Source organism: Parus major, chromosome 2 (genome assembly GCF_001522545.3).
Source record: "Parus major isolate Abel chromosome 2, Parus_major1.1, whole genome shotgun sequence".
Classification (NCBI taxonomy): domain Eukaryota; kingdom Metazoa; phylum Chordata; class Aves; order Passeriformes; family Paridae; genus Parus; species Parus major.
The window spans coordinates 42,113,007-42,126,349 of NC_031769.1; the positions used below are offsets into that span (position 1 = coordinate 42,113,007).

The window sequence follows — 13,343 nt, forward strand, 5'->3', positions numbered from 1 at the left end:
CTGCAAAATTAGCATGGAAAACACAACATGCACCATAAGAACTGCGAAGACATACACAATCCCAAAGGATGGGGCATACATCCTGCTTTTCACACATCCCCTCTCTTCACCATCAGGAAATCCAGCTCCTCTTTCCCTGGAGCAGCGTAAATCAGAGGGAACAGTGTAAATCAGAGTGATACTGTAGACTTTAGTGGTTTTACAGAGGAAGAATGGAGGTGGGACAGGATGGGATGGGATGGGATGGGATGGGATGGAAAATGGGATTGAAAATGGGATTGGAAATGGGATTGAAAATGGAATGGAAAATGGAATGGAAAATGGAATGGAATGGAATGGAATGGAATGGAATGGAATGGAATGGAATGGAATGGAATGGAATGGAATGGAATGGGAGACTCCTCCAAAGAGAGATGCAGTTTTATTCTCTTGCAGATACTTTATGACCCTCCAAGCCACCAAGGACCTTGACCATGCAGGTCTTGCTTTAAGGTGTCACATCCTGTTGCTTCTCAGAGGACTATGGTGATTCCTCATTGCTGTTAACCCCTTACTGCCCTCTGGACTGCAGTAACAAATTAGCCCACACCTTCAATACAAGGAGGGACAATCAGGGTCCAAAATGCAGAGAGCTCTACAAACATTGGGACAAAACAGAAGGAGGGTGTACAAAAGGTAGGAACAAAGTAAGATAATGAAGATGGCCTGGGCTCATCCTAGATTGACTCCCACCTTGTCTTCTTTCCTACACACTAGTTTCTGCTTGTAGTCCACAGCTGCTTCATATATTAAAGTCTCAGCTATGCAGCAGACTTCAAAGGACTTAACCGGAGAGGAAAACAAGGAGAAAATATATAAACCAGAAAACTGTTGTAAAAAGAGAGAACTGATCCATCAGCAGAAAAGCCGAGGGGAACAAAACTGCCAGGCAAGGATGCATGGCTAGGAGGAGGTCAGGGGCATGGTAAGAAGGGAAGGAGGGAGGATAACAATCAGCAGCATTGCCTGAACTACAGCTATTTATTTCTGCTGGCTAAACTACCCATCTGGAGGTAAAGGAGAGGTCACCGGGACATGCATGAATACAGTGAATATGGAATAAATGGCTTGTACACTGCAGACTCCCCACTTCAGAGGTAGGCCTTCTTCCTTTGAAGATGAGCTCAGTGTAGGACCCCTGGAATTTGCTGCTGATTTGTATGACTTAAGCCTTGGCTTCCTGCAAGCTTTGTCAGTTGGTGTGAAGTCCCTCAGGCATTTCTTACATTTGTCTTTCTTAACCCTTTCAAAGTGCCCTGATTTAACAAACAACCTTGCAGCTACTAATGCACAGAAGCAGAGTGACACCGTCTCCTACTAAAAGCTGGCACACAAGCACACTGAAAAATAAACCAAGTACAATACTGAGCTCTAGCAGTCCATGTGATGCTACACTAGAGATAACATGGCTCTGTTGAATCCCTATGGGAAGGACTATGTCTCCAGGCAGATATGCTTAAAAGCACCAGCATGGGCACCTCCTAGCACCAGAGCATGGCACCTCTGACACCAGAGACACCAAGGCAACAGGAGGAGATTGGATGCTCTGAGGCAAGTAACAGTATTTGAGCCCAGTGCTGTTGGTTGATATCATGTATCTTCCTGGTGTCTGGCACTTCTGGATGCTCCCTGAATAGGTGGATAATAAGGCAAATCACAGAGTTCTGTGGAAACCAACCCAGCAAGGCAGTAATGGGTAGAGACAACATGCCCCTTGTCTCTAAAAACAGAGATGAAAAGATACAACCCTAACCCTCACCACCCCCAGTAAAGAAACACCTTGACCTTGTCTACAGCAGAACTTAGAAGTATGGTTTAGTTGTTGCAAGCAAACCAACACTTTTAAAAAGCCTCATCTAATTAAATACCCAACTTGACACTGTGCTTAGGCCTATAAAACATTAGGGAGAGATGCCTGAGAGCAGTGAGGGACAGTGAGCAGGCCTAGACCACACTCATTGCCTTCTGTGTCCAAGGAAGTCTGGTGAGCAGAGGGAATTCTGTCTCTCACTGAGATGGATGCCAACCACTGGGCATTCATGTTCTCATTGTCTCTAGAACAGGGCCCAGCAGCATGAGAAGCCAGTCCCTTCCCACTCCACAGCCCCAGGGCAAGCTCATGGAGACATGTCTGGGCTGTTATCATGAACATGCAGAGCAGGACTGAGCTGAGTTACTGATAAAAGTTGTTTTTGGAGCCCTCAGTTATGGGAAGGCAGATGCTCATGCTGTGCACAAGGGCATGGAAAGCTGCAGATGCACTGCCACTGTTTTCTTCTAAATGTTTCCCTTTGAAGGACCCAAACAAAGAATTTCAGAACTGTCTAATCATGAATGTCTGCTGGGAATACCAAAATGGAGAAGACTTTCAAAAGGTGCTTAGCAAGCACCGGCTAAAAACCTGGTGCCCAATGTCCCAGACTGAGAGCTAGGGCCACCAGACACTTCAGAGAAACCCAGTTGGACCTCCAGTTGCAGTTTTTTCCTAAACTGCCATTTTTTAACCTGGAGTTTGCCAGACTGGTCTCTATCAGATTATTTGCTAGGATAGAGGAGAAGAAATGCCCTGCAAATAACTGTTGCCTTGAAGCTGACAGCAAGGTGGCCTCATAAGTAAAATGGGTCCAGCAGAGAAAGAACAGGAGACAGTATGAAGTGATGCCAAGGAAATAATTTCCCAATACTGAAGAAAAGTAGTTTTGTTCTGGCAAAGGCCTGAGGGTGTAAAATAACTGTTTCCATACATCTATTGTAACATCATTCAATTTTTAAAATCTTTCCTCCCATGGATGTGCTATTTTTCAATAGTTACTATGAGGGAAAAATGTCAGTACATTCCTTAATTAGACTTGTCTACACACAGCCATACCTCAAATGATAATCCCAGTTTTGTTATGCTGATGCAAATCTCTCAATACTGGGTCAAAGGAGAATCTGAGAAACTTAGTGTCTGTGGTACAAGTACAACAATGAGAAAATTAAGAGGTACTTGATTATAGTCTGCAAGATGTCTCTGGCAATTGAGGACACCATGTTTGAGCAAACAAAAGCAAAATGAAATTTAACAGCTAGGAAGCAGAACTAGAAAAATGCAGATTATAAACAGAAGGGTTATTCAGTGCATGGTAACTAGCCACAGGAATAATAAGTGTTCAGCAGTGTTGTACCCTTTAAGTCACCTGAAGACTAGATCAAGAGTGGGTGTTTTTGGAAAAGATTCATTCTAGTTCAACCTCAATTTGTATGGTCAGCTGTGGGAATCATGAGGTGAAATGGGACGTATTAATGAAGAGCTCAGGCTCCATGAGCATAATGGTTCCCCTTGCTTTGAACCTTTTTACTGTGAAGAGTAGCTCAACTTGGTTTGACGTGGTTGACTTCAATTGGTTTGAAGTCAATTTCTCTGCAACTTAAAATATGCTGGAATAAATGTGGTTTAAATGAAACAAGTAATCTGCACCTATTTAATTAAGTCTTTCTGAAGTTCTCCTTAGTTAAACCAATGGAAGCTTCTCATCAAAGGCACGGCTTCCTTGAGCAGGAGAAGACAACTATGAGGATCCTAGAGCCCAATATTGTTCTGCGAAACATACTTGTATTTTTTGCATGTTTTCACAATTACAAGCAGCTGTAGTGACAGATGAGATTTCCAGTCCTTTCTAAGAAAAGTGTGCATCTGTTCTATTTATTTCTAGCCTCTCAAAGGATTCTTTAAAATGATGCTCTTTTATGTCAACCAGCTGTGGTGATCTGTGCAAGGGTGTAATACAGGGAAGGCCAGTGTTTTCATATCGGAGCTCCAGGCCCTCCCTTTCACACTAAATACTTGGGATACATTTCCAGTCTTCTCAATTAGTCAGCCAGAAAAAGACAGGAGGGAAAAGGTTTGCATTCTCAGTTGAGTACAAAAACATCCATTGGTGAACTTTCTCATGGACATCATGGGAGGATGGCTCTGGCTACAAACCTTTGCCCTGCTTTGCACCAAGCCCTTAGTCAGCCCCAAACATTCAAAAGGAGAGGCTGTGTAAAGGGAGCATTTGGTAAAAATGAAGGACAACAGCCAGCCTAAGATACCTCACCCTGATGAAATCCAGGCACTTTGGCCCAAATCTTGGTGTTAAACAAGGAGAGAGAAAGCTGAGTAGCAGCAAAAGAGAAAAATACAGGCCCCTCCCCACAAAACCCAGCTTCTCTTCTAACTTCTCAAGAAGACCAAACCAGTATGTGCAAACACCAAGTGCCAACCATCCTAATATCTCCATCACTTGGGGGGAAAAAACCCAACCACAAAATAAAATAAACCACCCTAAGGAGAGACCGTACTTCCTGTTCCCAGAGGTTTACTCTTGCTGCTCATGTCCTTGCAAAACTCCCCAGTTCCAGTGCCAGGAAACAACTCTGCCACAGAGTCCTGTGGCGCTGACTCGTATCCCGTTCCTCGGAGTCAGCACTGCATCAGCAGGACATAAGCCCCTGCCCGCTGCTACCGGCTGACACACCAGTTGGCCTCCCACCCTGCATGGGAATCTCATCCTCTCAAACACAGAGATGGAAATAAAAAGGTAGCTGACTTCCAGGAAACAATTTCCTACTACCCAATGCCAGCTCATGTACCCAGGCAGCTAACTGAAGATGTAAATCTCTGGAGAAGAAAAACACCTTGCTCTATCCAGTGCTGTCCTATTAAAAGTCACAGGTAATGTGTCAATGTTTAGAAGGAAAAAAACCACACTTACGGGCCTGAAGGATTTGAAGACTTTTTCCAATATTTCATGGAGTGTCTTTTTCCCACAGGAAGAAATGTAGTCCTGTGCAAGCTGCAGAAAAGGCAAGCAGTCCTCACTTTCGCTCCACACGTGCTGAAAGCCAACAGCAACACAAGAAAGGAAAGGCATTAACAGGAATTCACGCCAACCTTTCCATGTGATTTTATAAGGTGACATGTTGTAAACATCTGCCAAAGTACACCCAGCCTCCTGCAGTTCAGACCTGCCCGGGGGACAGGCATTGCAGGCTCTTTCTGAAGCTGTGTTTCTGAGGAGGAACCTGGATTTTATTAACATGATGCATCAGAAAACAGGGAAATTGATCCAGAAGCGGAAATGCCTCATGGCTGCACCAGCCATGAAGGGTACACGCACTTGGCGCACACACGTTTTACCTATAAAGGTGCTTTTGTTTGACATCAGCCCTGCTCAGACCTGGAACTCATGTCGGGTTTTCTCTTTTTCTGCATCATCTGCTGCAGTGAAGCCCTCAGGAAGAGCTAAAGCATCTCTTTGTCTTCCTGGCGTTAGTGCAAATATGATGCGACCCTGGAGGTGGAACTTGATGTGTAATTCTCTCGACGATGCAGAAGAAAAGATGCAAAATCTGCCTGCAGGCTAGACACAGAGCCAAGGAGAGATGTTTGGGCACTCACAGCATCCTGACACTTCGAGCCTCCCACCCTGTTTTTAGATTTACTTCTCCTGGAACCCAATCTTCTCTTCCCAGGCAGGCACATTCCAACCCATTTGAGATCCTTTTGAATTACTCCTGCTCTGGAAATGCTGGTTCCCCAGCCTTACACTGTGAAGCCTCTCTCAAATCTGATGTTTATTCTGCTGCTAGGACGTTGTTCAAAACAGAGCTGGCAAGCGATGGAGGGAGCACCCAGGCAACAACGCTTCCTGTGCCCAAGGGCACAAGCTAATGCATCATTTTAAACACCTTCTCTTTCAAGACGTGTTGCATGGGACTGTCTTAGGCAGCCTGCCACACAGAGAAGTGCAATACTGCCTAACTGGTTTGAGACTTGCACCTCTTTTCTAACACAGCAGCTCTTTTCCCCAAAGTACCTTTTTACTTGCTATAAACAGCAGGTTATGCTTAAACAAGGGAAGAGGACAATCTCTCCAAAGCTTGACTAACATTCAGGGAAAAACTCAAAACGACAGATGTTCCAATTCATAGCATAAGGCTCGCATGTTGCCTTCCTCTTCAGCGGCGAGTACCTGCCAGGGATACAGTTTTGCACTTAATGAAAGAAAACAGTACTTAACTCACCTAAACTGCATCTTTAAGATAAAACCTGTAACTGCTTTGCTATGAACTTCACTTGACCTACATTTTCTTTACTGCTTTCATGTTGCACTTTACAAACATAAACATAGTGCAATGTTGTTATGAAAAGAGCCCTGCATTACTGAGTAGGTTCTGCTCTTTCCATACAACCAGTCACAGCTTAACCATTCTGGCAATAAAAATAAGTTCTTTACAGTCTTGCCAACTCTCAAACGCACATACCACAAGTCTCCTGATACTTCATGCCATCTTAAGAGTCATGGGCCTTGTAATCCTATAAATATACAACTAAATCTCAGCTTCTGTTTTTAACAACAAAAAAAAAGTAGGAAAGAAGTCTGCCCTTTGTCATTTCTATGGCCTAAAAAGGCAGAACATACATGAAGTGAACTCATGTTCACTCATATCAAATGAACACTTCCAAATCACATTTTAAAAACAGCCTTTGGAGAAGGTTTTGGAGGCCTGGCCCATGATTTCTTCATACTTGGGGTTAGCAATAACTATTTAGTTACTGCTGAACTTCAGAGCTGAATGTTGCAGCTTGGCAATTCCTGGCTGGTGCAAAACCTGTTGCAATGGTTTATATATATAAAACAATTATGACTGCTGAGATCCTCATTCTTGTTTAAATTGTGGTTTCTTTTGACTACCAGAGCTATACACAAGAGGTTCCACATAAATGAAAATCAGGCCTTGCCCTTTGATATATCATAGCTGGTTCATTCCCCAGGGAAAGTTAACCCCGTGTTGTCCTATCATGTTTTTACAGTCTCTTTTCAAGCTGTACCACATTTTAGAGACCAGCATGAATTCATCAGCAGTAGGCAGAGTAAGATGATCTAGCATAAGGGGAAAACCTAAGAGAAAAATCTGATCACTGAGCTTTTGAGGAGATTTTTTTGCATAGCATCATACGACAATTAGGAAGTAACAGTTCCAAAAATCTCCCCATCTGCAAAGGATTTAAAATACTGACTGTAGCAACAAACACACTACGAAAAGTTTCATGTGCCATTAGTGCACACATCTTATTCAGAAATGGGTTGATTTAATCTTTTCCCTCAAAAACCTCAACCATAATAAAGACCAGGGTTGAAATGCCTGTAGGTTCAGCTGCATCTACAGCTCTCTGTGGTGGTTCAGTGCTGCACTCAGGCAGTGCAGGAACGGTCTCACAGCACTGATTCACCCATCTCCAGAGGAACCTGCAAAAGGAATTTCAGCCTTTCAAAATAAAAAAAAACGTAATTTCAGGATTCAGCTCCTGCTTAGAAAGTTTAGTAAGGCTGCATATATGGAGATGCTTTTCCTGGAAAACCTGATGCCTGAGGATCTCTCTGCAGTGGGAGAAGGTGGCTGCTGGCAAACTGGTGGACCACAGTGCTTGGCTGTGGCTGTGCAATTAAAAAAAATATTAACCTCATCATCAGAGTGTGTGTTTTCTGAGCTTGCCTAGTTTTGCTCACAGTCGCTTTGTGTCACACAGCCACTCATTTCCACCTCAGCTGACCTAAGGTCATGGCTGAATTATTTAGTTCAGCATCTACACACAGCACATAGCTGAGGAAATCAATAGGGCTGCATCTGGAGGGGTTTGCTTTCCCTCACACCTTTAGATGACTCAGTATAGCTGGATGATAGAATCACTTGCTGGCCCACCTTCTTCTAAGCAGCCCACTTGTTGTGCATGACAGCAAAACTTTTTATTTATGGGGATAATTTGACTTGCATAAAATATTCAGACTTGCTGACTCTGTTCTGAAATATTTTCAGGAAATCTTGCAGCAAGACGGCATCATATTTTTATTTATTTTATCAGTTACTATGAATACCAGGAATAACATGGTGACTAAACAAATGACAGACTGTAAGGAATAGCATCACAACCCTCACCGTCCTTGATTACGGCTACACTAGTCCAATTAATTTCTCAAGAACCTCAGGAGCATCAGGAGCTGAATTATACATTGTTCAGCTATCTAAAATGCTGATTCAGAGTTTCAGTGTCCAGGTGGTATTGAAAATGCCAATAAGCATCTACATGGGTCTCCTGCATCCCTAGCATGTTAAAAGCCGAACCTAAATATATCTTTTAAGAAATGAAAAGTATCAGATTGTTGTGATCTGTGATGTTAGACAAAATTCAGTGTTTTTCTCCCCCAGACTGCATCTTGGCAACCTTTCCATGTTTTTTTCCTCTCCTCTTTCCTTTTAAGTTCATCATGCTCATCATTTCCTCCTTAACAAGTGGGTTATCATGGAATTCTCTGGCACCTCCTACATAGCTTTTTAAGTCGCATCATTATGAAATGAAGACGTAAAGAAAGAACAAGAATACCAGACACCAGATGCTTATTAAATGTGAGGCTCCTTTATAAGAGGCACAGGGTGCAAGAAGGCTGTAAAAAGTGTGTCACTGTGAATTCTGTTTATACTTACTCACTCTCACACTCCACACTGTGTTAAAGGAGCCATGCAACAAGGCTTAAAGTGCAAATGATAATTAGTCCCTTGGCTTGTATTAAGTCTCCTTAAAATAAACTTTAGCCTGTTATTGCACATAGAAAGCAAAGTTATATTCTGAAACATTAAAAAAAAAGGAAAGAGACTGCAAAAAAACAAGATAATCAGGTTGGGAGCAGAAATTAAATCCCACAGTGCACTAGGAGAAGGAAACAGGATGCTGGAGAATCTAATTGTTAGTGGGTCTTAATCAAATTAAAGAAACACCATCTCTTTAAATAAAAATACTTAAGAATGACACCTATCTGCCTTAAAAGTATTATCATTACAAGAAGTGACTCAACTAATAAGGCTAGAAAAGACAGAAGAAAACACCACTTCTAGTTTTCCACTGCTTATGTTCCAGTTTTGACAGGAGCTAGCCCTTTGTTTTACTAGTGGTGACTCTGAGCAGGGAGCTCTTCTCACACCACCCCTGGAATGAAAATATTTTCAAATTAAAGGGAAAATGTGACTTCAAATGCAAAAAAAAAAAAAAAAAAAAAGCGCCAGCATTGGAATAGGGTCTGAAGCTGCTTAAGATTTTTTTTTGAAGTTGACTAGACTTTGTATGAAAGAGTTCACTCAATTATTGAGCAGTGTATAAAGAAACAACAATACATGTCTAAGGAAAATAAATGGACTTTCTTTGCAATTTCCAATATTGTTAGTGTCCAACCACAGTTTTAGCCTAGTGCTGCACTGGATTCATACATATCCCTGTTTAGGAGTGCTGCAGGCATGACCCTTTCTGGGCACAGGCATCTCCAGAGAGGAATGAGCACCAGGGTCTGGCAGGTTCAGAGGTGCTGGGAAGACAGACATGCAGAGCTATTCCCACAGAGGACTGAGAGAATCCACACCCTGAGATGGCCCTGAAGAGATACATCTGAATGTCTCATGAATCTCTGGGCAGATGTGTAACTAAACTCCAGATAACTTCTTTCATAATTCAGCATCACCATCTCCTTGACACAATAAACAAATAAATGTCCTGCTCGCTGGGATCTGTGGCCCTGGAGAAGTCACTCCACTGCTCTTTGTTTCCATAGACCCATCTGTCAAATGGGCTCACTCTGCACTTACCTGTTGGAAAGGGAATTAGGGAACATTTTGTCAAGCAAGAGGAGGGATGAAACTTGTTCCGTGAAAGGAAGAACCTACAACATTCCTACAATAATGGTGCTAGGAGCTGTTCCGTTAAAATAAGCAAACGAAAATCCTTTCATTGAAGTTAACTGGCACTAGGCAGCTGACAAACCCCGTGGCCAGGTGCCGCTTTTCCACGACTCTTCCTGCACTTCTGCCCGCCACCGGGAGGGTCTGGCCGAGGGGGAAAGCACCCCCTGACCCTTCCCAAAGCCAGGTGGTTGTGGTGCCGGAGGGTTTCCCGCACAAACTCGGCGCTGAACTCCGCGAGGGGCGGCGGGGCGGGGGCGCCCGGCCGGCACCTGCACGGATCCCGCGGCGGGCCCGGGGGAGCGGCGGGGGGGGCGCGGCCCTCCTGTCATCCTGACTCCATTTTATTCCTGCCCATTCTCCATTTCCCGTGACAGCCCTGCCAGTCCTCCCGTCCCCGCGCCGTGCCCCAGCCCCGGCATCCCGGGAGGATGGAGGGGCCGCGGGGGGAGCGGCAGCTGCTACCCCCGCGGGGCGCGGGGCAGGCGGGGGGGCCCGCACCGCTCCTCCCCGCCCGCCCGGAGCCCGCAGCCACCCCGGGCCGGGTGATGGGGAAGAGGGGGGTGGGGTGTCCCTGCCCGCAGCCCTGCCCGCGGGGCCGCCCCCCACCGGCAGCGGACTCCATTTTGCAGCTCGTGGGAGGATCCCCCCGGCCCCCGGCCCCACCGCCCTCCATCACCGCATCCCTCCCTCCGGGGCACGGCCGCGTCCTCCGCCCCCCCGGCGCTCCCCCTCGGGTGCTCCCTCAGGGCTCCCGGGATCCGCACGGACGGAGCGTCCCGGAGAGGCGCGAGGGCTCCCCGCGCGTCCACGCACGGGCGCGGGGGGTGCCCCGCACGCCCGCGACCCCCGATCCCCTCACGGGGCACTCACGAAATTGTCGCCGCAGGCGGCCTCGGGGCACAGCACGTAGAAGGAGACGCCGGGCTCGGCGTAGAAGTCCATGCGCCGCTCCGTCTCCTCGGCGGCGATGAGCTGGAAGGGCGTGCGGGCGCACCATCGCTCCGCCGCCTCCGCCAGCGCCTCGAAAGCCATCGCCGACCCCGCCGCCGCCGCCGCCGCCGCCGCCTCCCGCCCGCGTCCCCCGCGCCGCCCGCTCCTCGCGCCGCCCCGCGCCCGCCCCGCGCGCCGCCCCTCCCGCCCCCCGCGCCGCGCCTCGCGACCCGCGCGCGGCGCCCGGCACCGGCCCCGCTGGAATTCGCCGCAGACAATTGATTCGACGCCTTCTGGCAACTTGGGGGAGAGGGGGAAAAAAAGAAAAAAAAAAAAAAGGAAAAAAGGAAAGCCCCACGCACGAAGGCGCTTTCGGCGAGACCGTGCCTCGCCTCGCCGCTTCCCATCCCTGTTCCCAGAACTGGGCCGGAATCTCGGCAGCACCCATTGTGCTGAGCACACGGGTACTCCCTGCGCCGGGTTCTGTGGGAGCCACCCCGATGTGGGCTGTTGGGCTGTCCAAATACAGACAGAATCACCCCGTGGCATCAAAAAGCTTTACGGAGGTTCCCCCTGACCCAGTGTCCCGTTACCGTGGATCTGTGGGCTTGCAGTGAGGTTCACGCTACTCTTCCAAGCTCATCCCAAGTGATTATCTATATGTCCAGCCAAGGCATAGGAGATGTAAGAGCTGATCTGCATTTATAAAGGGATTTAGATTTTAACTGGTGTGCACTGTGCTTCAAAAGAAAACAAATCCTTACAGGCCTGGGTGGGTTTTCAGTGGGAAGCCCAGGGATTCATAGAGGTGAACAGGAAGCACAGAACTCGTATGTGGCAGTGGGCAGAAAAATTTGCAAGGACAAAGAGAACACTGACTTCTGAAACAGACCAGCAGCTGTTTCTGGTCTCCTGAGTGGGGTTCCACTGCATTCCCAGGGCAGGTACCAAAAGCCCAGCTGACGGGGTCAGTGTCACACATCAAACACTCGCGTCCTATGTATCACTTGGTGCATAAATCATTCCGCCACTGCAAAATAATGGTGAGGTCACCAGAGGTCTTTTCCGACCTTAATGACCCTGAGGTTGGCTCGGTTACAGCACGGTGGCAATAACGATTCTGTGATGCTAAGCTGCAGAGAAAATGTGACTGAGCATGGCAGCACCAGCAAAGCTGCGGCAAGGACACATTGCCACTGCCTCCGGCTGACCTGGGGCACCCTCGCTGCTGTGTTCAGCCCCACGGTCACTGTCTCCTGCCACTGGCTTGTCACAGATGTGGGCGTGGGTGCAGCAGAACTCCGTGCTGATGGTACCACAGAGAAAATCCTCCACTGGTGTTGCAGCTGAGCACTGAGGTATCAGGAAACCCCAACAACAAGAATGCTTGTGCAACTGTAACTCAGCTCTTTTATGCACGGTGGCATGTGAGTGCTTGCTGGTTTTCCCACCAAAGGATTTTTCATTTATTCTGCACAGGTATTTTGGATAATGCCCTTATTCTTTGGGTGCTCTTGGAGTGACAAGCGCTGAATACTCTTCATTACACTTGGAGCTGTGCTCTGAATGTGCAAAACATGGTAAAAATTACCAGTGTTACAAAACTCCTGGTCTAGGTGCCTCAAATTTCAGAATCCGGGTATGCCCTTGTAGGTACTTATCCTGGTCCTGGCACATATCTCTTTTCCAAGGCAAAATGAGGCAACATCAGTCTCCTACCTACTGCATAAGTCTGGGGAGGTGAGTGCAGTAATACCTGCAAAACACTCGCTGTGTGGGATACCTGTGGAAGGCCTGCAGCTCTGCAGACAGCCTGTGGCTGGAGCAGTGAGTCCTGAAAAGCTGGAAAGGAAGTCCTAAACCTCTCGCCACTTCCTAAAGAAGCCAGGGGTCCTGCAGAAAACCAAACGTTTCCGCAGGCTGTCAGGGTTCCAGGTGTTGGCAGAACTGTCGGTGCCATGCAGGACTTTTCAACTTTAATATTCTTTCATCGTTGGGTATTTGGTGTTTTCCTTTCCAAATGCATTTAAGTAGTTAGCATAAAAATAGGACATGGAATAATCTTTTCTCCTAATATGTGACATTTATAGCTTGCCTGCAACCACTTGGGTAGGTATCTCCCCTGCCACAGGGCTCAGCTACTAAAGTCAATCCCAATCCCACTGTCCCTTTGTGCTTCCCGGAGATCTGGCTTTGTTTTGTATTCTCTCCAAAGACCATGCTTTGAGTATTGGGCAATGGGTATTTGGGTATTGGGCATTGGGTGAGGACATGGTGGTGGGAGTGAAGCCTTGGCGTTTCCTATCGCTGCTGGGACCATTGGGTTTGGGGTCTCCCAAGGTGGACAGCCAGGCAGCCGTGTCCTCCTCTCCAGCAGTGCCTTGGCCCAAAGCAGCAAGGGGAGGTCAAGGCTGAGTTGCAAATAGGCACAATTTCAAATAAATAGGGTCTCAGTGTTAACTGAGTGCATTATGTGCATTTTCAAAGCCCCACATGAACATCTTTTCAGTCCTTAGAACATCACTTTGAAGTATGTGGTGTTTGTTATCTCCCTTCTGTGGAGTAGGGAAGCTGACAGGTTTCAAATGAGACTTTAAATATCTTATTGCAGCATGCAC

General features: G+C 46.9%; 1 protein-coding gene across 6 annotated transcripts in view; it reads right to left on the minus strand.

The window, feature by feature from the left end:
• The window catches only part of MTURN (maturin, neural progenitor differentiation regulator homolog), a 52,050-nt gene extending 41,186 nt beyond the window's left edge, over window positions 1-10,864 (minus strand). For 5 of the 6 annotated variants that reach the window (XM_015618974.3, XM_015618973.3, XM_015618969.2 and 2 more), the window contains exons 1-2: window positions 10,666-10,855; window positions 4,779-4,901 (exon numbers count right to left, since the gene is read on the minus strand). In XM_015618974.3, coding sequence (XP_015474460.1) covers window positions 4,779-4,901; window positions 10,666-10,827 — 285 coding nt within the window. In that variant the 5' untranslated portion in view covers window positions 10,828-10,855. Of the gene's footprint in view, window positions 1-4,778; window positions 4,902-10,665 lie in introns of all 6 variants that reach the window. The other variant, XM_015618970.2, reaches the window with a different exon arrangement.
• Window positions 10,865-13,343: the final 2,479 nt, after the last annotated feature.